This window comes from Ostreococcus tauri (genome assembly GCF_000214015.3).
Source record: "Ostreococcus tauri WGS project CAID00000000 data, contig chromosome 02, whole genome shotgun sequence".
NCBI lineage: Eukaryota > Viridiplantae > Chlorophyta > Mamiellophyceae > Mamiellales > Bathycoccaceae > Ostreococcus > Ostreococcus tauri.
In genome coordinates this window covers 816971-840618 of record NC_014427.2, presented here as the reverse complement: position 1 = coordinate 840618, position 23648 = coordinate 816971, and the positions used below count along the sequence as shown (strand labels likewise).

The 23648-nt window shown below is 55.4% G+C and overlaps 2 protein-coding genes across 2 annotated transcripts; one reads left to right on the top strand and one right to left on the bottom strand.

Moving 5' to 3' along the window:
* Window positions 1–171: 171 nt before the first annotated feature.
* Window positions 172–22020, top strand: OT_ostta02g04200 (Polyketide synthase/Fatty acid synthase, KR; the record flags this gene model as incomplete). The annotated part of the gene is made up of 1 exon (XM_022985146.1): window positions 172–22020. One exon carries the CDS (start codon window positions 172–174, stop codon window positions 22018–22020), a length of 21849 nt encoding a protein of 7282 aa, XP_022840827.1.
* On the bottom strand, window positions 22006–23517 carry OT_ostta02g04190 (Ankyrin repeat-containing domain; the record flags this gene model as incomplete). The annotated part of the gene is made up of 1 exon (XM_022985145.1): window positions 22006–23517. The coding sequence occupies one exon, from the start codon at window positions 23515–23517 to the stop codon at window positions 22006–22008; it is 1512 nt and encodes a 503-aa protein (XP_022840826.1).
* Between the last annotated feature and the right edge of the window lie 131 nt (window positions 23518–23648).

The following is a 23648-nucleotide window of genomic DNA, read 5'->3' as shown; positions in this document are numbered from 1 at the left end:
CTCGGCGGCGAGCGACGCGCGAGAGACGACGCGTCGTGAAATATTTCGATTCGTCAACGACGGGTCGGCGAGACGGCGGCGGACGCGGTCGACGGAAGAGCGAACGATTCGTTTTCGATTCGATTCGGTCGCACGACGCCAACCGTCGCGAACGAGCTTCCGATTTTCGACATGTCGATCGACGCCCTGGACGTCGTGATTCGATGCGAGATCGAGACGAGAAAGACGAGCGGCGGTGATGGTGCGTCGCGAACGAGCGAGGTGGCGGAGAAGACGGCGTGCGTCGTGCGAACGAGCGAGAGGGCGAGCGAGAGGTTTCCGCGAGCCGTCTTCGTGGACGCGAGACGAAAACGTCGCCGACGGAAGCTCGATGGCGACGAGCGCGCGCGGCGTTTGGCGGTGCGCATTCGTGATGGCTGCGTCGAGCGTACGCGTCGCGTGGCGAAAGCGCTCGGGATGGATGTCGTGGGCGCGACGCGCGCGGACGTCGGAGCGATTCGATCGAACGAGGTCGACGACGACGGCGCGACGGGACGAACGTGCGCACCAGTGCTGTTCAGTCGAACGTCCGCTACAAAATCCGTGAAAGCATCGATAGACATCGCGGACGAGGCGCACGCAGAGGCGATCCGAGCGATTCGAGCGTTGTGCGGATCTAGATCTCTGGGACGCGCGTACGCGGTTGAATCAGCGAATCACGAATCGACGACGACGCACGTCTTGATTGGTGACGACGTCGAAAACATCGAGGACGCTAAGTTCGGCGTCGCCGTCACGACTCGACACTCGGTGCGAACGATGCGAGAGTATCGACCACGATGGCGACGATGGTTACCGTCGGGAGCGCGATGGGCAGAAAATGCAAAGCGGGAAATGAGCGTGAGTGCTAAGAAGACTCTCGAGGTCGACTCGGTCACTGTCGCCGAACCGATCGCCGAAGATGATTGGACGTGGCATTTCCTTGACACTGGTTCCACTGCGGACGGGTTGCTCCGAATCGCGTGCGCGCGCGCAGACGGACGCGAAGACCTCGCCGCGGCTGCGGTCGAGATAGTCGATTCGCAGCGGTTGGAGAGATCTGTCGCGTTCTCGTACATGGAATTATTCGATCTCGCCGTTCATACCGCCACATTCATGCGTGACACTCTCGGTGCCGAACCAGGGCACGTCGTCGGGGTGCTTTCCAGGAACTCTCACGAGGTATTCGTGCTTCACCACGCGTGCGCCATGGCGCGAGTGAAATTGCTCAATCTGAATACGCATCTGGTGGCGCGCGAGCTCTCTTACATCGTTCGCGATGCGGGTTGTCGCTTCATTTTTGCTCGAGCGAGTCACGCAGATACCATCCAAGAGGCCATGCGCTCGCACGAACGTCCCGACTGGAACGCGGTGGTTTGGCTGGATTCAGATGTCAACAAATATCCGCGAGCGGTGCGTAATTTTGACTGGGAGCTGGACGTCGCAAGTCATCAATCACCGACTCGTGCGCTCGTGGTATACAACCGCGAACTCGCAAGCGTGAAGGATGCGCATCTGTATTACACGAGCGGTACAACGGGGAATCCGAAGGGAGTGATTCTCACGCACGACATTGTTCGAACGCACGCGCACGCTACTAGCAATGAAATGCGTCTCAACGCCTCAGATGTTTGGTTACACGCCGCGCCCATGTTCCATCTCGTGGATGCGTTTGCGATATATTCCATCACCGAAGTGGGTGGAAGACACGTGTTTCTACCGACGTTCGAGGCGTCGACGCTCCTTCGCGTCATCGCTTTCGAGCGGATTACTGTGAGCAATCTGGCCTCGTCCATGGTCACCATCTTATCGCACAACCCAGTCGCCGAGGTGTGCGACTTGTCATCTCTTCGCGTGATGTCATGCGGCGGATCGCCATTGCCGCCCACGGTAGTTGCGCGGGCTATCTCACTTTTTGGTTGCGAATTCTTTGTGTCTTACGGCATGACTGAATGCTGCGGTAAGATTTCAATGAGCATTCTCACAGATGAGTTTCGCGAATCGAGCTCACCGGAGTCGCAGCTGGACTCCATATGCACCAGCGGGCGCCCGTTTTCGCTCATGTCCGTCAAGATCACGAGCATTGACAATCCAAACGAACATGTTCCCTTCGATGGCAAGACTGTGGGTGATGTACGCGTCAGAGGACCAACCGTGTTCGCTGGTTACCTGAACGATCGGGAGGCTACGCGCCGTGCGTTTGACGACGACGGCTGGTTCTCCACGGGTGATTTAGGTGTGATGCGTCCAGACGGGTTCATTGTCATCGTAGACAGAAAGAAGGACATGATACTCTGTGGTGGAGAAAACGTGTACTGCGTTGAAGTCGAGCGCGTTCTGCACGCACACAACTTGGTCCAACAAGCGGCTGTTTTCGGCGTTCCACATCCAATCATGGGGGAGAGCGTGCACGCTGCCGTGACGCTTCGAAGCATCTCAGATATGCGAGACGTGAAGGCACTGGAGAGTAGAATCATAACGCACTGTACCGGTTTTCTGAGTCAATACAAGTGTCCAACTGAGGTTCACATCATGGAAAAGTTTCCTATGAACGCGAGCGGGAAAATTTTGAAGACGAACTTGCGTAAAATCGTCACCGACGAAGCGTATCGTCGTCACGCGCATGATACATCGACACTGCGCCGACAGTTCTTTCCCACAGTTCTTTCGCGGGCTTCGAGATGTGAAGTGAGATCGAAGGACACCAGCGAGGATATTCGCGGAGTCGAGTCTTACATTTCCGTGCTCAAGCCAGTCGAATCTCGCGGCGATGATAGAATGACACCCTACGGTTCACGATGGTTCGTCGTCGGCGCAATGGGAGGATTGCGTAATTCACTTCAGTCGCTCGGCGTGGAGGTTCGAGCGTTCGATAGCGCGTCGATCGCTGTGACAGAGGACTGGTTTGAGCACGCGTCTCGATATCGCTCACTCCTGCGCGAAGCCAAGAGCGGAGACACTGTTCTCCTTGCGGAGTGTCTTGCGAGCGTCGAAGACGTATCACTGGACCACGTCGACCGCAGTGTTGCTTCGGCAACGTATCTATCTTGCGGTCTGGTCATTTCGCTCATGCGCGCCATTGATTCACTCGAGCTCACCGGCGTCAGAGTCATCGTGTTGACCTCCAATGCTTTCGTCGCGAGCGATGAATCCGAACTCGAAGGCATTCCAAACGGCCGAGTAATCAACGCCCCGGTGATTGGTATTTGCCGTGTTCTTCGTCGAGAGCACCCGTCACTGGACTTATTCACGATAGATATCCCGCGAGACAATGATATGACTCCTGAAATGCTCAAGGTTGTGTTTAGCCGGATGTTTGAAAATGATGGAACGCTGGCCGAGCGTGAGATGGTCATCAACAGCTCCTCCATATCCGTACCGCGTCTGGTCCGAGCAAAGCTGCCTCTTTCGGCGTCCAATGGTGGCTCAGTCGTGATCAAAGGCGCCTCTTGCGTCATAATCGGTGGTCTCGGTGCGCTCGGATTGTTGCATTTGAAGTTTCTCAGCGACACATACGGCATTCGTCGTTTCATTCTGACGGGGCGCACCGTACGTGACGAAACGATAGAGAACCTACGACGCACCGCTAACGAGGGCTCGAGTACGGTCGTGATAGATATCGCCGCAGCAGATTGCTGCGATGCCGACCAGGCGAGAGCTGTGTTTGCGCTCGCGGAGCCGGTGGCGATCACGATGCATTTGGCGGGCGTCTTAAGCGAAGGGCTCGCCGTGGACGAGACACGCGCAAGTTTTGTCGTCGGCACCGAGGCCAAAATTATCGGCTCGCTCAACATGTTTCGAGAGTTATCCAAGCGTTCGTCGCTCATCGCCGTCACGTCCACTTCCATTTTTGGTTTAATTGGACAGTCATGCTTGACTGCATACGCGGCGGCAAACGCGTTTCAAGACGCGCTTTGTGTCGTTTCAGATCGTTTAGCAGAAAATGGTCCTCGCCGGGTCATCGCGATTCAATGGGGGACGTGGGACGAAGATGGCATGGCGATGCGATCTGGTTCTATATTTCGCACGTATTGGATTTCCTTGGGTATGGGCTTTCTGGCTCCTCGCTCGGCGCTTGAGTTCGTGAGCCGAGTAATCGATTCTTCAACTGTAGCGCCGTCCATCGCGTGCTTCCCACCGACAGACTGGACTCGTTTCCATGACAATACGCGCGCGATCGGTTTACTGCCGGCTCTCATCGAAGAATGCCTGCTTCCGTTCGAGGAATCCAGCTCTGAATCCGTGAGTTCCGATTGCAGATCTGATGCGCCTTTACTCAGCCTCGGTAACGTCTCAGTCGTTCGAAGCGTCGTTCTGGACATGCTTGGTGAGAAGCACATAGATGACGATGCCCCGCTCATGAGTGTCGGCTTGACATCGGCGCGCGCGATACAGCTCGCGCACAAGCTCGCTACAGCCCTCGGGATCGATGTGCCGACTACGCTCGCTTTTGATCACCCAACGCTGCGGCTTATATCAAAACACTTTTCTTCGAGATCCATGGAAACCGTGCCTATAAACGAGCCCGTGGTCAATGAGCGCAAATACGAGCGCGTGTTCTTAGTCGCGAGTGCCGGCTGCGCACCAGACTCGGCTGATCACGGAATATTTCCAATCGGCGGCGATGCGGTGCGATCAGTTCCGAAGACGCGCTGGGACACGTGTGACGTGAATAATCAAGGCGCTCTCCTCTGTGGATTTGGTGCGTTCGTTCACAACGCCGCCATGTTCGATTCGACACTATTCAACGTGTCAATCGCCGAGGCTTGCATCATCGATCCGCAGCAACGACTTGTACTGCACTCAGTGGCGTCACTTCCAAAGTTTGGCTCAAACGTTAGCGTTCATGTGGGTGTCTCGCAGGTAGAGTATCCACGCATGCACTTTATCGCGCGCTCTGAGGCTCTGTCACCGTATTACGCGACATCAGCGCATCTCTCAGTCGCATCAGGTCGCATTGCGTACGTATTTGCACTCACAGGATGCGCAGAAAGCATCGACACTGCTTGCTCTAGCTCGCTCGTCGCCATCGCGCGTGGATACGTTTCACGCGAGTCCGCCGTCGCTGGTGGCGTCAATCTCACTCTTGATGTCACTTGGAGTCTCGCGTGTAACGCGGCAAACATGCTATCGGCCGATGGTCGGTGTAAAACTCTTGATTGCTCGGCAGATGGTTACGTACGAGCGGAACACGCGTCCATGATGCTCATAGCCGTCCGTGTTGAAGCAGACGTCATAGTGGCGGGTGTGGCGGTGAATCAAGACGGCCGGAGCTCAACGTTGACTGCGCCTAACGGCCCATCGCAGACTCGCGCGATTATCACGGCCTATGGGAATGATTGTGACGTCGAGGTTGTTTCAATGCACGGCACCGGCACAGCACTTGGAGATCCCATCGAAGTGTCAGCTCTACGAAATGCCGTTCGCAGCGAAGTAGTCACTCGTGTTCTTGCGAACAAATCGCTTATGGGTCACGCGGAACCTGCGAGCGGCGTTTCGAGTCTCCTACTGGCCGCCGACGCGATACAACTCGAATCATCGGTCGCCATGACGCATGTGCGCTCGATCAATCCGTATTTGACAAGTTGTGACGCTGAACTCATGTTGGCGATTCCTCGTCAACGCGTGGCAATGAGCATGGAGAGGTCCGCGAGCGCTTCGGCGTTCGCTTTCATGGGCACGAATGCGCACTGTGTTGTTCGACTTAATGTTTATCCTGGAAAAACCGTCGCCGTGTCGAGCATCACTCCGATACACGATCAAGCGTCGCGTTGGTGCACGCGAGCGTCACACGCATGGATCAAAACTGGAGGCATCGCTCCGTGGGGTGGACGAGTGATGTACACAGCCACTATTATCGGTGTACCCTCGAGCGCGTCCTTACTCGATCACGCAATACACGGCGAACCGATCGCCCCAGGGACGTCTTTGATTGAGCTCTTTCTCGAGAGTTTCACGCAGAGCGTATCTGATGGCGGGCACCATGGTCGTGATATTGTCGTGCCACACGCCATGCGTTTGGTATCTGATCAAAAGCAGCGTGCCGTGTTCATGAACGTTATCACTAGACGTGACGGCCGCGTGTCTGTGACCTCCGGACCGCTGTGTCGAGCGCAGACGCACCTGTACGGGCGCGTGGACCGTGTTCGCGTGGTGATCCGTTCGTTGACAAACTCCGCCAGCTACGTCAATGTCACTGGACAGCGTCATCTCCTGGCTCGGCTTACTCGCCCAAGCGATACGATGGATGAGCAGTCCGGTAGCGTCAACGTGAACGCATACGTGCTCGATGCCGCGATCCACCTGGCTGAGGGAGTGCTACAATTCGATGGAGGTTGCGCTGCCCGAGTGCCCGCGGCACTGGACTCTGTGTTTTGCGCACATCGACGACGCGGCGATGCGTGGAGAGAGCCTAGAACGATATCATCGACTTGCTCCATTGCGCAAAACGCACACATCGTTCGAGGACAACGGGTGTGTCATGATCACATAGTTCCCGGAACATCTCTTCGGCGGCTTGATATTCGACCACCGTTTGGTTCACGCTCGCGAGCGCTCTTTCGAACGGTGGCACCGAACAAAAATGCGACGAAGTACGCCGCCGCCCGACTGACAGCTACGCCAAAGTACCCTAGAAATATTCGTATGTGCGTACGATCAAACGTGGACGATGGATATCGAACAAAAGATTCTGTGACGCGTGGAATGAGCGCTTTCACGCAATACCTCTCTGAAGACGTCGTTCTGCGCACGACAGGGGCTTGTTGCAATGTGTTCGATCTTTCATCCGCGCTTCTTGGTGCTTCAAGATGTGCCACACACGAACTCTTCTCAAAAACTAGCGTCGCGTGCGTGGACAGACACATCGCGTGCGTTGACAGGGCAAGCGATTCTATCACAAATGAAGACGCTTTCCAAGCTATGTCGTTAGCACATGGAACGCAGTCATCAAGAACTCTCGTCGTAGATAGTTACATTGAAAGTGTGCGAACGTTGGATCGACGTCGGCATTTCAAGTCGAAAGTATTGTCACTTTGCTTTGCGGATCAGGCGTCATTTAATTCGTTGCTCGTGTATGGTGGTACGGGCGCTCTCGGCGCTCGCGCTGCAAAGGATTTTGCCGAGTGCTACTCCAGCGGTCATGTCGCACTGATCGGACGCTCCGGAAGAAGTGCTCTGGATATAAACAGCTACGCATCAATCATGAGAGCACTGCGTCTCGACGCCACGGCTCTTGAAGATTCCGTCATCGCGCAGACGTTTACGGTGCAGTCTAACGTGGCGTACGCGAGTGGGGTATTAGCCGATGCGAGCTGGTCAAATCTCACGTCACGATCGCTGCTCGCGACTTGTGCACCTAAGCTGAACACAGCTCGTGACTGGATGGATCTTTCTGCACCGATCGGTTGTCGAACGTACTTCTCCAGCGCCACTGCTTTTGTTGGAAATACTGGACAGACCGTCTACGGCGCCGCGAACGCAACGCTTGATCGCCGTGCCGGTGCCGCGGCTACGGCGGGTGTGAATTCCGTCTCGATACAGTGGGGAGCGTTCGCTGGCGGTGGTATGGCGAGCGGTGTCGAGGATAGAATGATGCGAACAGGTATTGGATTGCTCCCACCGGACCGTGGACTGACACTGCTGCGAACAGTCTTCTCTCGTATAATTCTGAGCGCGCATCAATTTTGCATAAGCGCGTTCGACTGGCAAGTATACGTTTCAAAGCATCCTGTTTCATCTTCGTCGCCATTTTTCGCGAACGTCATCGAGCAGACCCGTGGTCACTCAAAAGAGTCTACGAAATCATCGTTTGGCGATTTCAGTGCTCCTACACGACGTGCGAGCGTATTGTCCAAGCGAGTTGACGTTCAGAGAGCCATCAACGACGCTTTGAAGTCCGTCCTCGGGCGTGAAGTCACTGTTGAGTCACCGTTCTTTGAGCTCGGCATGGACTCGATCTCAAGTGTGGAGTTTGTTACGAGTCTCGAGACTGCGCTGGATCGTCGACTTCCAGCTACACTCGTGTTTGATTATCCTTCACCGAAGGCCTTGGCGATTTTCATTGATTCTCTCGATACATCAGCGGTCTCGGTGCTGCGTACTCACGAACCGAGCGTTGAATCGCGTGCCGGTAAAAGCATGACCGATGTCATCATCACAGCGTCTTCCGATGTTCCTGGTTGTCGGGCGCTCAATCGAGGCATAGGGGCTATTCCGTGGCGCGCCGACGACCGTGTGTCTACCATCACTCGAGAACGCTGGGATGTTGAGAGATGCATACAAGTACCGCGTTTTGCTGGAATCTACTTCGGCAACGACTGGCACAGTTTCGATGGAGACGCATTCGGATTAAAACTTAACGAAATTGCCGTGATGGATCCGCAGCAGCGCTTGACACTACGTCACGCAGCTGAGGCGCTTCGCACAAGACCATGCGTCGATGCGCAGTCACTCACGTGCGGCGTATTTATCGGTGCCGCAACAAATGATTACAAGTCCCTCGTTATTGACGCCGGTGTGTTCGAGAGCCCCTTCGTATCCACTGGATGTGCGTTCATCTCAGTCATCGCTGGCCGGATCTCTTACACACTTGATCTTTCGGGACCGTCACTTTCTATTGATACAGCTTGTTCCTCTGGACTTTGCGCCACGCACTTCGCACACGAAGATAAATCATCAACGATCCGTATCATCGGCAGCGTAAACTCACTTTTGGATGCGAATTCGAGCTTCATGTTTGCGCAAGCGGGGATGTTGGCGGCGGACGGTCGATGCAAGACATTGGATGCAAGTGCGGACGGATACGCTCGTGCCGAAGCGTGCGCAGTTGTTGTTATCGTGCGCGATTCCACGATGACGAATATCGGTGTCGTTGCTGTCGACGGGAGCGCGGTGAATCAAGACGGTCGGAGCTCATCGCTCACAGCGCCAAACGGACCAGCGCAAGCGCGGGTGATTCGAGCATCTGCGGCAAAGTCGGGAGTTTCTCGAACAATCTCGAGTTTACACGGTACGGGCACCGCCCTTGGGGATCCGATAGAAATTGGTGCGATGAATGACGCTCGAGACGACGATGTTCCGATCGTCGTCCTTGTGGCTACGAAGACATCATGTGCACACTCTGAGTCGCCCGCGGGATTGATCGGATTGATCGGCGCGGCGTCTGTCCTCAGCGCCAAATGTGCTGCGCATATGCTGCATCTGCGACGCGCCAACACGTACCTCGAGCGAGCACTCGCCGAAAAATCAAACATAGCGGCGCGAACGAGCTGTGCGATTTCGGACATTCGAGCATCGGGCGCGAGCGCCTTTGCATTTCAAGGGACCAATGCTTGCGCTTCGACAATCATAAGTTTAATCGACGGGCATCGATCGGCGTTTTACACCTGTAAACGGAGCGTGGTTCGGCACGCACATCATAGGACACTACCACTTGTCATCGCTCCAGCATGCGTTCGCGCCTCGACATATTTGAGGTCCCGAGAAACCCACGAGGTGCAATTAACGCCGGGCACGTCGATGTTTGATCATCGCGTTCGTGACAGGCCTGTGCTTCCAGGCGCGGCGTACCTTTGCATCACTGCTCAATGTGCCGGACTGCTCACGTATATGAGCGTGTGCAGGTTTACCGTTGACTGCGTTGCGTTTTGCGCTCCACTGGCCCTGACAACAGACGAGAACACGTCTTTGTCCATCGCCTTTCGCCTCGGTAGAGCAGAATTCACTTCCTTGAGCGCACGGGCGGTTATGTTCGCAAAAGCCCAAATTTCCAAGATGCGATGTATCACAACTTCACCATCGCTTAAATGGAAATATCCAGACATCTCCGAAGCGCACGTCGTCGTCGTGGGAAATATCAGCCCATCGTCGAATTTTCTAGAAGAATCCAAGGCCTGGGCAGAATTGGATTCATCGTTTCACTTTCTGTCAGCGACGTGGGAACGTGAAGCGAATTTGCTTCGCATTCCATCATCAGTAGATGCATTCGTTCACATGTCCCGCATTGAATCACGAGGTGTTGCTCTCGTACCTTCTGTCGTTACGAGCGAACACACCTCTCGTGGCTCAAGCGTTCGCGGATTGCGAACCACGGCCATTCGACCGCCAAAGTCACAGACAGATGCATTAACAGGAACTTACGTACTCACGGCCGCTCGACGGATTTCGTCGCGCCCAGATGCCCAATTTCAGTATGTTGATGTGCGAGATGAGCGTGGTATCGTGGCCGCCATGCAAACGACAACACCATTCGACTCTGCACTTCTCACACCACGTTGTCACAGCTTTGGGATTGTTGCTTCGATGCGATCTGCGGCGATGGAGACGCGTACGGCTAGTGAAGTGCGAGTTTCGACAGCATATGCGCGATGTATCGCTCGAACATCACATCATCATGATTCATCACGAAGAGACTTTGCGTCACTTGTTCGTTCAGAACGGGACGAATACGCACAGGTGTGTATCATCGGTGGAGCTGGCGCGCTCGGGCAGGCGATGACGAACTATTTCAGTTCAAGCGAGTATCATCGCGTCGCTTGGACATCGACGACCGGTCGTGCTCGAGTAATCTTATCGTTAGATTGCGAAAAGGAGCTGCACATATCGCTGTGTTCGACGATTGCCTCGGAACACATCGCATCCACATTCATCATGAGAGCGAGCGGAGTCCTGAAGGACGCCGTCATAGCAAATTTTACCGTAAGAGATGCTCGATCGGTCATGGCGGCGAAATGCGCGGGGCGCACGATGTTTGATGACGGTATTATTCCGACTTGGCGTGATCGCACGTTCACATCGATAGCCGGCATGCTCGGTTCTCTCGGTCAAGCAGCGTACGCCGGAGCGAACGAGTTAATGGACTATCGTTGCCGGAACCGAATGTACTATGGCTTAGATGCAAAGTCAATTCAGTACGGACCCTGGGCGGGCGGTGGAATGGGTAACGATAGCGTTGTCCGATCACGAATGCGTACACTCGGTGTTTCCTACATGAATCCGACAGACGCTCTCGTAGCTACTAGTGCTCTGAATCGATTAGACGCTCCAATAGTAACGTGCGTTGCGGCGATTAATTGGAAAACGTACGCTTTGTCGACTCATCGAGTAGACGACGAGATGTTCAACATAATCACAAACAGAGTGAAACAGTCGGATCGTCCGGCGACAGTGAATGAAGTGCAATTGAAGCCAGCACATCGACGAGAAATGAACTCACTTCGACTGGAAACACTTGAGAGGGTTATTGAGTGCGTTGAACAGGCTACAGGACTGCGTTCGGACAGCGAAATGCCATTCATGGAATCCGGCGTGGACTCTGTCTCTTCAATGGACCTCTCAAGCGAGCTCTCAAGAACTTTCTCAATAACGCTTCCGGCAACATTTCTATTTGATAATCCAACACCGAAGGCGGCAGCAGAATTCATCGTAGGTGCTTTCCGGGCCAAAGCTAGTGATTCTCAATTGACGCGTGCTGCCAAACAGCCTGTCCGCACTGACGTGAACGATCGATTTGTCTTAATCAACACGCACGTAGCCTCAGAAGCCAAACCGGCCGAAATGTTGGATGGGACGCAAAGGATTCCACACAACAAGTGGAACCTCGACGACCTGCGGCGCGAGAGACTCGCGGCATCATTCATGAACTTCATACGTGATCTCGACGCCTTCGACGGTGAAGCATTCGGCGTGCGCATGGAAGAAGCGCGAAGGATCGACCCTCAGCAGCGCCTCGCCTTGCGCGCCGCAATGATTGCCGTGGATGCTTCCAAATCTGGTTTGGCAGTTTTTCTCGGCATCGCCAGTCGTGACTACTGTGATCTTGTCAACCGAAATGGAATTTTTAGTGCGTCTACATACGATGCGGTTGGATCCTTCGGCTCCGTTGCATCCGGTAGGATCAGTTTTGCATATGACTTCAAAGGTCCATCGACATCCATTGACACCGCATGCTCTTCCGCTCTTGTATCTGCTCACCAATGTCGAACGGAGATGTTGATGGGCACCGTGTGCGCAGCTTTAGTGGGTGGTGTGAACGTGATCTTACACCCGAGGGTCACCGAGCAGTTCAACCGCGCCGGGATGTTATCGCCGAGTGGGAGATGCCAGACCTTAGATGCGTCGGCGGACGGGTACGTCCGGGCAGAGGCGTGTCGTTTCATTCGCATGGAGCTCGTGAATAAGTGCGCGGGTGTGAATCTTCGGTCGAGTGCGATTAATCAGGACGGTCGCTCAAGCGCCCTCACGGCTCCCAACGGTCCGTCGCAACGCGATGTAATCGCGATGTGTCAACACGACCCGCGAGGCGCTTGCTTCTTCCTCCATTTGCACGGCACCGGAACGCCTCTTGGTGATCCCATCGAAATCAGTGCTCTCTCCGCACTCGCGGGTGAAACGTCCTCGATCGACCTCGACGCCTCGAAGAGCTGGTTTGGTCACGGCGAGCCCGCAAGCGGAGTGGTCGCGATGACACATCTCCTATCAGAGCTCGCAACGAGATGCGCAATCGGCATGCGGAATTTGGCGCACTTTAATCCCTACGTCGTCACGAGTGCACGCTGGATGTACGTCGCTCGCGTGCCGTCAAGTCGCGAGTGCACGCGATGTGGAACAAGTTCATTTGCGTTTCAAGGGTCCAACGCTCACGTTGGAGTGGATTTCAATTCGCAAGAAGACGCCGCTGTAAAGCTCGATTGCTGGCAGACGCTTAACGCGCGACGAGCTTGGTGTGAACCACGAACGTTTCAGTCGGTTCCGCGCGTCCATCTCACCATCGGCCGCGACATGCGTTTCGTCGGCGACGTGCGCGTGGTCGCCGGCGTCGAGGATCATCGTGTGAGCGGAAAAATATTGTTCCCTGCAGCTGGCATGTTGCACGCGGCGTTGTGCTCAGGCTTGGCATGCGCAGACTGCGCGACTCTATGCGCTAGCGCGACGATTCCTTCATCGCTGGAAATCGTTAAGGAATCAACGTCTTACGAGCTCGTCGTTCGCAGACTGGATGGCTCGTGTGCGCTCGTCGCGCGCTCTCGAACACGCTTTAAGGCGTACCTCCGTGCCGCGGTTCCGTGTCAGCGTAACGCCAATAATATGGACGAAACTCTCGTTATCACACACGAGCGAGCACGAGCGGTTCACGCCACGCCGGTCGATCCAGAAACAGTGTATGAAGCTTTGCGTCGAAGAGGACTTGATTATGGTCCATATTTTCGCGTGTTGCGGAATATTCGGCGAGGCTTGAGATCGCGAATCGCAGTTATTGCCGATGTCAAATGTGTGGTTGGTCAGATCGCCGCTATGGATGGAATCATGCAACTCGCTGCGCCGATGGATGTCGAGACACCACTTGCGATTCCCATTGGCGCGGAGGCGTGCTTCGGTGGGATATCAGACGTTGCCCGCGCGTGTGCGTGGGCGCATGCTTCGAGTTTGACTTCGTCGAGCCACGCCATGGTTTCCGAAAATATCTCCAATTGGTCGTGCATACAGCGCTTGCGAGCGAAAACGCTGAACTCGCGATCAACTACGTCTACGTTATCAGCCACTCGCTACTTCACGAAGCGATGCGCCGAGTCTCATCCGCCAGAGAAGTACTTTGGCGTCAGCACTGCCGATTATTCGCGAGTGGCCGTTTCCTGCGCCCAATGCTTCAGCCGATGTCGCGCACAAGACACCGACGTTCAGGTGGCCGGGGTGCATATCGATCACACACTCGGCGCAGTAAAATCTGCAGCGAGCGAGTTTGGTTCCGCGATCGACGCTTCTGAATCGCGCGTGCACGAATCATACGCCCATGTTGAACGGCTTGAGGTTGAACGGCCGCTTCGCAAGCGAGCGCAGAGGCTGAGTGAATGCATACGAACGAAGTCGACGCACTCGAAAGAGACGCACGTCATCGGCGCATTTGGATCACTTGGACTGGTCACTACGAAAACGACTCTCATCATCCGCTCGTCCACCGTTCTCATGAGCGGACGGTTGGGTAGGGGGAATTTCAACATGGCTAGCGAATCGATGATCTTGCCGCGACTCATTCGTGCTACTTCGCGGGACGCGGCGACTCGCACGCCGCAAAGGACTATCGAAGATAGTCGTAACATATTCGTTGCCGGTGCACTGGCGGATGGATTAATATCTCGACTTACGGCGAGGTCGTTTCGAATCGTGTTTGCGCCGAAAACAGAATCCGCTCTGAAATTCAGCGCAAATGCACATAAATCCACAGCCGTGTACTTCTCTAGCGTTGCATCTCTTCTCGGATCGGCCGGACAATTCAATTACGCCGCAGCGAACGGCGCCATGGATTTCATAGCCCGATCACGAAGACGATTGGGAGTGGATGAGGTGAGCATTCAGTTCGGGCCCTGGGCAGAAGGGGGAATGGCGGTGCGACACTCTGATACTCTACGTCGATTACGAGAGATGGGTATGGCCGCTTTGAGCGCTGACGAAGGCGCATCGGTACTCCGCGCTTCACTTCAACGCGCGGTAACCTGCGTTGCCGCACTGAGTCTCCGAACTCTCGCCGCGAACGCAGTGCATCTGAAGAACCAACTCTTATTTGAGCATCGATCAGCTTCGGCGCCGACACGAATGACGCAACCGTCAAAGAAGTACATCGTTAAAGAAGATCTCGCCATCAGAGACATTGATGTAGAAAGAAAATTATCTTCGGCGGTTGCTGCAGCACTTGGTCGCGTCGTTGATCGAGACGCTCCGCTCATGCAAGCGGGGATCGATTCACTTTCGGCGATGGATTTGACGAGCGCTGCGAGCTCGATGTTCGACGTGGATCTTCCCTCTACAGTGTTGTTCGATCATCCCACCATCGCATCTGCATCTCGTGAAATAACGCGATTGCGTTTCGACGTTCACGACCAGCCATGCGCGAAAGTTGTCACATCGCAACGTACGCCTGGTAGCAACGTGCGTCAGCGGGCATTCGCTGCTCCGCGAATCGTTTCGCAAGCTGGTGAGATGAGCAGAAGAGCTCTCGACAGAGACACAGTGCAACGAATCGACCCCGAACGTGAAGCGGCAATATTTTTAGGAGCACCAAGCGCCTTTTGCGGGTTCACGTTATCGTACGAGCGTCTCGTCGCGTTTGATGCGTGCGTGATTGGTCCTACGAGCTCAAGCGAGTTGCTGCATTTAGACCCAAGGCAGCGTCTGCTCATAGATGCCACGGCTAAGTGCGTCGCGGCGCTCAAGTATTCTGTTGACACCCATGGACAGTGTGGTGTGTACGTAGGATGCGCTGGTAAAGATTATTCTCGTCTTCTGGAAGGTCTGGGTTTAGAACGCGGTGCTTTTCATGGCGTCGGAAACGAGACTTCCGTCGTTAGCGGGCGCATATCCTTCGTCTTCGCGATCAACGGACCAGCTCTGAGCATCGATACAGCTTGCTCTTCGTCTTTGTGTGCGGTTTCGATATCGTTGGCTGGATTCGAGTCCAATGTGATTTCGAGAGCTTACGTCGCAGGGGCCTCTCTGGTGCTCACAGATGATATGCACCGCGTCCTGGGCGGCGCCGGGATGCTCAGCCCGGCCGGTCGTTGTCGCTCGTTTGACGAGGCTGCAGATGGATACGGACGAAGCGAAGGCGTCGAACTACTCGTATTCGCGGCTAGTACCAAAGACGCGAGCGCGGTGGCCGTCCTAGCTGGTGCTGCGGTGAATCAAGATGGACGATCAAGCTCTCTCACCGCGCCGAGCGGTTCTTCTCAGGAAGAGGTCATCAAACTCGCAACGAACTTGTGCGCGTCGCTGAATCGTGACCGCGATGGCAAAGTATTACACACTCATGGCACTGGGACCGCGCTAGGTGATCCCATTGAGATAAATGCGGCGATTCGCGCCCTCGTTCACTCACGTGATCCGCTCGTGCTGCAGGCATCAAAGTCCCACTGTGGCCACGCGGAGCCAGCGGCTGGTGCCGTCGCTATCGTCTTTGCCATCGAGCACAGTCTACGAAGTTCGATTGCATGTGGAATCTGCCACCTCCGGCGACTGAATAAACACGTGCGATTGGCGAACGCGGTCGCCCCAAGGATTCCTGTTCCAGTCGTTTTGGATGTGAACGCCCATGTCAGCGCTTTTGCATTCCAGGGTACCAACTCCGCAATCGTGGTCGCTCCTTCGGACAATGAGATGGCCGTGATGGAGAATGATATGTATGCAATTACGCACGCACGACGATACTGGCCAACGCGTGCGCCAGAAGTACGATCAGTTACGTGCTCACGCGGCGCTCGCATGATGTTTGACGTAAGCGTGGGCTGTATGTCTTTTCCATTCGTCCTTTCGCGCGCAGTCGAACGCGCTCTGGACGACGATGTCGTTGTGGTTTCCGATTATGTTGCTGGGTGTGACGACGGTACCGAATACGCACAGATCACGGTTGACAAGGACATCATCCGTTCGTCTTTTGGATGCGTCGCTCGAGCGCAAGGACTCGGTAAGGCATCGCCAGTGGCTGTTTCGTTTGTTATCTCTTACGAAACACAAATGTCGTACGCTCTCACCTCGAAGAGCGGCGCGGCTTTTGGACTGCCAATCGCGTGCAAATGCCTGGCAGTGCGTCGCAGCTCTATGCGATCCGATGGATTCTTCAGCTCGGAGACTTGCCGTGGGGTGACGGAGCGACATCGGTCTGACGGTTCAATGACGTTCTTAGCGATTGGTGTCCAACGCGACGGTTGCAGGCGAAGACGAAACGTTCAATGCATCAAAGGAAGAATCACCTACTCTGTCATTGACTCGAGTCTACCGAGCGTGCGACCGGTCAGCGTGCGACCGGTCAGCGTGCGATCGGCTTCGACGGCGATGATGTTGGCGCAAACGTCATTCTCTTCTACACGTCACGACCACTTGATCGGTTGTGAGTTAGAAGTGATCTTTCGAAGTGGCGGTATCGGCAACAGACAAAGCGTTCAGAGTCAATTACGATATCTAAAAATCGACGACGTATCCAGCGAGAGATCGGCGCCTGTTCAGGCGCTTGTCCTCGGTGGTACCGGAGCACTTGGAAGAATAATTTGTAGAAGGCTACTTGGAGATGTCATCGCCTGTTCGCGCGTGGGAAGATCATGGGACACTCGCCCTAACAGCTACTCTATGGAAGTCTTACGGTGCGACCACTCTCTTCGTGAAGACGCGTTTGTCTCTCAGGTGTCGCCTCGCCTAGCGCTTCACAGTGGAGGCGTGCTTGCAGATGCCACACTACAGAACCAAAGAACTCATGGCATCGCGCGGGTGTTTGCACCGAAGATCGTGGCATCGACAAATGCGCACAAGAGCGAATCACCATGCAGGAGTGTGCTATTTAGTTCGATCGCCGCTCTTGTGGCACCCTTTGCACAGGCAAATTATGCGAGTGCCAACACAGCGTTGGACACATTTGCTGAACGATCGCAGGAGCGAGGAGATCTCGTGACGAGCGTGAGATGGGGTGCGTTTCAGGCGATTGGAATGGCGAGCTGCAACGTAGATATGGCGCGCGACTTGGCTACGTATGGAATAGCCATGCTATCGCTCGATGCAGGTTTGGATGTGCTCCGTAAAATCATGCTCGGCGCAGCAACACCGGCAATGTTCGTTGTGTCACCGTTGAACGTGATGAAGCGCAAAAAACACGACGTCGGACCGCTTACAGAGGGTACAAATGTATCTATGACGCCTGAAGTGTGCGCGAAAGTGATTGAACGAATCGTGGCCGAGCTGGTTGGTTCACCTTTACCTCGGACTGCGCCAATGATGGCGGCGGGACTGGACTCGGTGTCGAGCGTTGAACTGCTCTCCGCCGTTGAGCGCAAGTTTGACGTGGTTGTACCGTCTACGTTGGCGTTCGACTATCCATCCATAGATGCTATGGCGGCGTTCGTCTCGTGCACACTCAATAAGAATGCAGAAAATAATGCCTGCGATAGTGCGATCAACTCGCTCAAATTTGCTCATCGGGAGAAACAATCACATCTGTATGCGCACTCGAGATCTGGACGTGTTTTCACCGGTGATGACAATGACTCAGCGCTCATCAGCGATAGGTCCATCGGAACAACGTGCATTCCACTTTGGAGATGGAACATCGACGAATCACTCGGTTTGGAGCTTCCTGTTCGCTTTGCGGCATGTCTCTCTGACATCGATACTTTTGATCGTGCGGTCTTCTCCGTATCGGCACCGGAAGCGATGGCGATGGATCCTCAGCAACGTGGCGTACTTGAAAGAGTGTGTGCATGCCGTCCGGGCGACCTTAGCGATAGTGCAGTCGGGGTATACGTCGGTATTCAGCACTTTGAGTACGCGCTGCTCGATGTCAGCGGCGAACTTGGCTCGCACGCAGCGACTGGACGCGCACTATCTGTCTGCGCGGGTCGCGTTAGCTACATTTTCGGCTTCACTGAATCATCCCTGGCCGTGGACACAGCGTGCTCAGCAAGTCTAGTAACAGTGCATCTAGCTCTCATGGACGAAGCAAGAGCTTCCGCACATGCATGTGTCGGCATTAATTTCATTTTGACGCGAAAAACGTGCGATGCTGCTCGCGCAGCCGGTATGCTCGCTTCAGATGGGCGATGCAAAGCAATTGATGCGACAGCAGACGGTTACGGTCGAGGTGAAGCGGTTGCGTGCGTGGTGCTCGCGAGAGACTCTCGAGGATGTGTCGCATTTGTCGTCCTCGGCGGCGCCTGCGCTCAAGATGGTCGAAGCTCTGCACTCACGGCGCCGAACGGACCAGCGCAGCGTCGCGTGATTGCTGATGCATGGCAGTTACTACAATGTGCGAAAGACGTCGTCCGATACGTATCGATGCACGGGACTGGGACAGCGTTGGGTGATCCCATCGAGTGCTCTTCGCTCAAAGATATTTATCATGAGCGTTCCCAGGGCGACACCATTAACCTGTTAGCGAGCAAATCGGCCGTCTCACACGCCGAGGCCGCGGCAGGGTCGGTAGGAATGTTTCACCTTGTCGCTTGTTTCGCGTCCAACGCGACTCCCTCGATAGTTGGTCTTAGAACGATTAATCCGCATGTCGCGTTGTCGGATATTCTCAGAGCTCCTCGGCAGATGGCAGCAGCTGTTATGCCTTGTGACGGTGAAACGATCGCAGGATGTTCGGCGTTCGCTTTCATGGGTACGAATGCGCACATAGTTTTACGCAAAGCGACCGATGCGCTGCCCGTCCGCCAGTTCGCATTTGAACGAGAGTCATTGTGGCCCACATTTGTGCCGACGGGATGTTTCACTCTCGGCCGCGTCACATGTCTCCCGTCGCCGATGCGAGACATCATGGAGGTCTGCGTCACAAACTTTCGTGAATATGTCACATGTATTACGTTTGCACGACTCGCATGCGACTGCGCTCGAGTATGCAACGGAGTCGGTCGGCGAGGTTTCAGGAGGAACACCGCACAACAAATCGTTGTCTATTCAAGCGTCACTGATTTTCCGTCCGCTGATTTTACTTTACGCATGCGCCTGTCTGGTGAGATGCGCATGGATGCGATTGGTGCGAAGTGTCAACTCGGCTTTACCGCCATGAATGCACCAGGCGGGCGTGGTTGCTTGATTCGATGGTCTAAGTACGTGGAAAAGAGATCACATGTCGTGATGTTGCGATGCGCCAACACATCGTTCAACGCCTTCTCAGTCGTATCGAGAGAGACATTGTGCGGTGCAGCGGTGTACCATTCTAATTCAATCGAAGACGCGAACATGGTATTCACAGCAGCGAGCAAAGAAAGTTTCTCTCGGCATGATGTTCATGGGGCCGCCACCGAAACAATGCACGGATGCAACGTTGCGCGTCCGTCTCCTTCATCACCGGTCTACTACAGTAGTCGTGGACCGTCGACGCCATCCCAGTCAAAACTGCCGCCGGGTGTAGGTCAAAAAGCAAAGACGGACGTTGGACCGATCGTTTATGGTGTTTTGCGCGAGATCTTTGGCCAAGATGTGGATCCGGCTAGTGATTTGGCGTCCAGAGGGATCGACTCTATTGGCGCCATAGAACTCGCGACGACACTCAAGCGTAAACTAATGATTGAAGGTAGCGCTGATATGAGCGCGTTAGCGACACTACCGACACCGGGTGCCATCGTCTCTTTCATCACGGACACTTTCTTTTCCCCGAAGGATTTCCGCGCAACGCAACTCGCCGTTGGTGCCACTGAGAGAGCAAAGCAGATAAAAACCCTCAAAACGAACGACCGATCGCCCGCATTGTTTCTCGGCGCGCCTGCATTTGGTGACGGTCCGCTTGCATACTATAAACTCACCAACGCTCTGAATTTAGGAGCGCATCCGTGTCGGACGCTCGAGCGAGATGTCACCGAACAACCGTGGCCACAGGTATCGTTGGATCATGCGGACGAAATCATGCGACTACAGAGTGAAGGTGCGATCGTGCTCGGCGGCCACTCTCTTGGTGGTGTTCTCGCAATAGAGACAGCGCTCGCTATCGAACGGTGTGGACGCGAGGTGGCTTCAATTTTCCTCTTTGACGCCCCGCATCCTGTGCAGTTCAAATCGGACTGGAATGACATTCCGGCAGCAATCGACGAGGAAGAGAGCACTGGATTAACATACATGGAGGTCGCCCTAACGAGCTTCCACTTTGATACTGTCGCCGCGGGATGGGATGGGATGACACGGGAGGAAAAGTATGCGCTGTTTGAGTCTGTGGCCTTTCAAGCACTTGGTCGTGAATTCAACGCCAAGACACTCGATGAAGACATCAGTAAAGGACCGTATGCCGCGCAATGGAACAGCGGAATGGAGCAAATGGAGGATGGGTCCATCGATTCGGGGTCGTGGTGGATGCTTCGTGGTGGCGAGGCGGCGGTGGAGCCTACCAAGACGTTCTCTCGCGTCGCTGCTAAGGTTGTACATTACAAGGCTGGACTAGAGAGTTCCGCGCTATTCGAGACCGAGCTCGAGTTCAAAGACACCAAGGGCGAAGTTGATGGAGTTTCACGCAGCGTCGGAGGATACGTTTGGGCGCTCGCCTGCGACCACGTTGAGGTTGTTCGATGCAGAGGATCGCACATGAATCTGATGACGTCCGAAGCCGAAGGGGGTGATTTGAATGATACAATCGGGCCGCACGTCCGTCGAGCGCTCAACACTATTTGGGAGGATATTGCTGTCGATAGAATAGACGCGTCGGCAACGCCATGGAGATCGCGCGTATGGCATCAAGGATTGGGATTGTGGATGTCGGCGTCGCCGGAATTGGACGACGTCTCACTCGATGATGTTTCCATGAATGAGCGTTCGCTTTCGTCCAACAATGCCATTCTTCGCGCAGTGGACTCCATCGATTCGTTCGACTGCGCCGTGTTCGGGCTTAACCGACTAGCATGGGAGTGCAACGACACCACAGCGCAGGTTTGGATCGTCGCCGATTTGCTCCAAGACGTCGACTCGTGGAGTCACGCATGCTTTGCCTCCACGCTTCCGTGCGTCGCCGTACATGTCCCGCTCCGCGCCCTGGACGCGATTGCGACGATGAATGAAATTCGTGCGTCCATAGCCGCTCGATGCGTGCGCAGTGTACGACGCGCGAACGGCGTCGATGCCGTCGGTGCCCGCTTTCATCGTCCTCTGATCGTCGCATCCTCCTCCTCCGGAGGCGAACTCGAGGCACTCGCCTTTGAGATTGCGCGTCAACTAAAACGGCGAGGCGAGACCACTGTCGCCGTTGTCTTCGGTGCTAGCTCTCGCTCGAACACAACACCCACTCTTCAGGCACTCGAGTTGCTGAACGACGACCCAACTGTCGCCGTGAACCGTCACGCGACCGCCGTCACCGATTCTGTCCTCCGCCTCACCGCTCAATGTGCGCTTCGTCGACCCTTGACGCTCCGCGCCGACGCCTGGCGCGCCGAGATATGTCGGGAGATTGCACTAACCGAGTCATCATTCGCACTTGCGCGCGATGCGTTCCATCCGTCCGTGGTGGTTGCGCGAGATTACGACGAATATCTAGGCAACGCGTAGTCGGTGGATGACCAAGTCGGTACCCCGGTACAGAGTGCGAAGTCGTTCTACGGCTATTTCCTCTCGCATGTGGTCGAACGCAGCCCTGAGATCGTAATACTCGCGCTCTGGGATGTAGCCGTTTCGCGCGTGCGAGAGCGCAAGACCAACAACGAAGATGGTCTCCGCGCATTGGAAATCGAGATGTCCCATACGGCGAGCGTGGTTTTTGTATCCCGGACACTGGTGATCGATCGCGTACCACACGCATTTCCAATGGTTACGAACGAAACTCAGTTGCAACGTTCTTTCATCCCACGCACACCCGTGCTCGTGTGCGTACTTCAAACACTCCAAATGACCGTTATTGGCAGCCCGTGAGCACGTCTTTGCATCCCACGCACACCCGTGCTCGTGTGCGTACTTCAAACACTCCAAATGGCCGCTCCTGGCGGCCCACATGCACGTCACTGCATCCCACGCACACCCGTGCTCGTGTGCGTACTTCAAACACTCCAAATGACCGCGTATGGCAGCGCATATGCACGTCTGTGCATCCCACGCACACCCGTGCTCGTGTGCGTACTTCAAACACTCCAAATGGCCGCTCTCAGCGGCGCATATGCACGTCTCCGCATCCCACGCACACCCGTGCTCGTGTGCGTACTTCAAACACTCCAAATGACCGTTATTGGCAGCCCGTGAGCACGTCTGTGCATCCCACGCACACCCGTGCTCGTGTGCGTACTTCAAACACTCCAAATGACCGCTCTCAGCGGCGCATATGCACGTCTCCGCATCCCACGCACACCCGTGCTCGTGTGCGTACTTCAAACACTCCAAATGACCGTTATTGGCAGCCTGTGAGCACGTCTTTGCATCCCACGCACACCCGTGCTCGTGTGCGTACTTCAAACACTCCAAATGGCCGCTCCTGGCGGCCCACATGCACGTCACTGCATCCCACGCACACCCGTGCTCGTGTGCGTACTTCAAACACTCCAAATGACCGTTCCCAGCGGCGCATATGCACGTCACTGCATCCCACGCACACCCGTGCTCGTGTGCGTACTTCAAACACTCCAAATGACCGTTCTCAGCGGCGTACCGGCACGTCCACTCATGCCACGCACACCCGTGCTCGTGCAAGAACTTCAGACGCTCCTTGAGCCCCTTCTCCGCCGCTCGAGTCATCGGTGACCTCTCACCGAAAGGAACCTCGGCCGTCGGCGTCTCGACGAGACCGCGCGCCAACGTCGCGCAACGCGCGTCGTCCCACGCCACCGCCACATCGATCGCGTACGCATCAAACTCCGGAAACTCCTCGACCAACGCGCGCCGAAGACGTCTTCTCGTCCTCGCCTCGCGCGCGTCCTCGTCCAACATCGATCGCATCCTCGCGTACATCGCGCCGTGTTCGCGTCTCAAGTCTCGTCTCAGTCGTCCCAACGCATCGCCACCGTCGCCGTCGTCCACCACTCCCGTCGCGTCCACCTCCGCTCGCGTCGACGGCATCATTTTTCTTCTTCTGATCCCGCGCGGTGTCGACCCGTGACGACGACGCGTCGATCGTCGTCGTCGATCGTCGATCGCGCGCGAATGACGCTTCACTTCGCCCCACGCGGCGCTCGACGACGCGTTTCATTCGG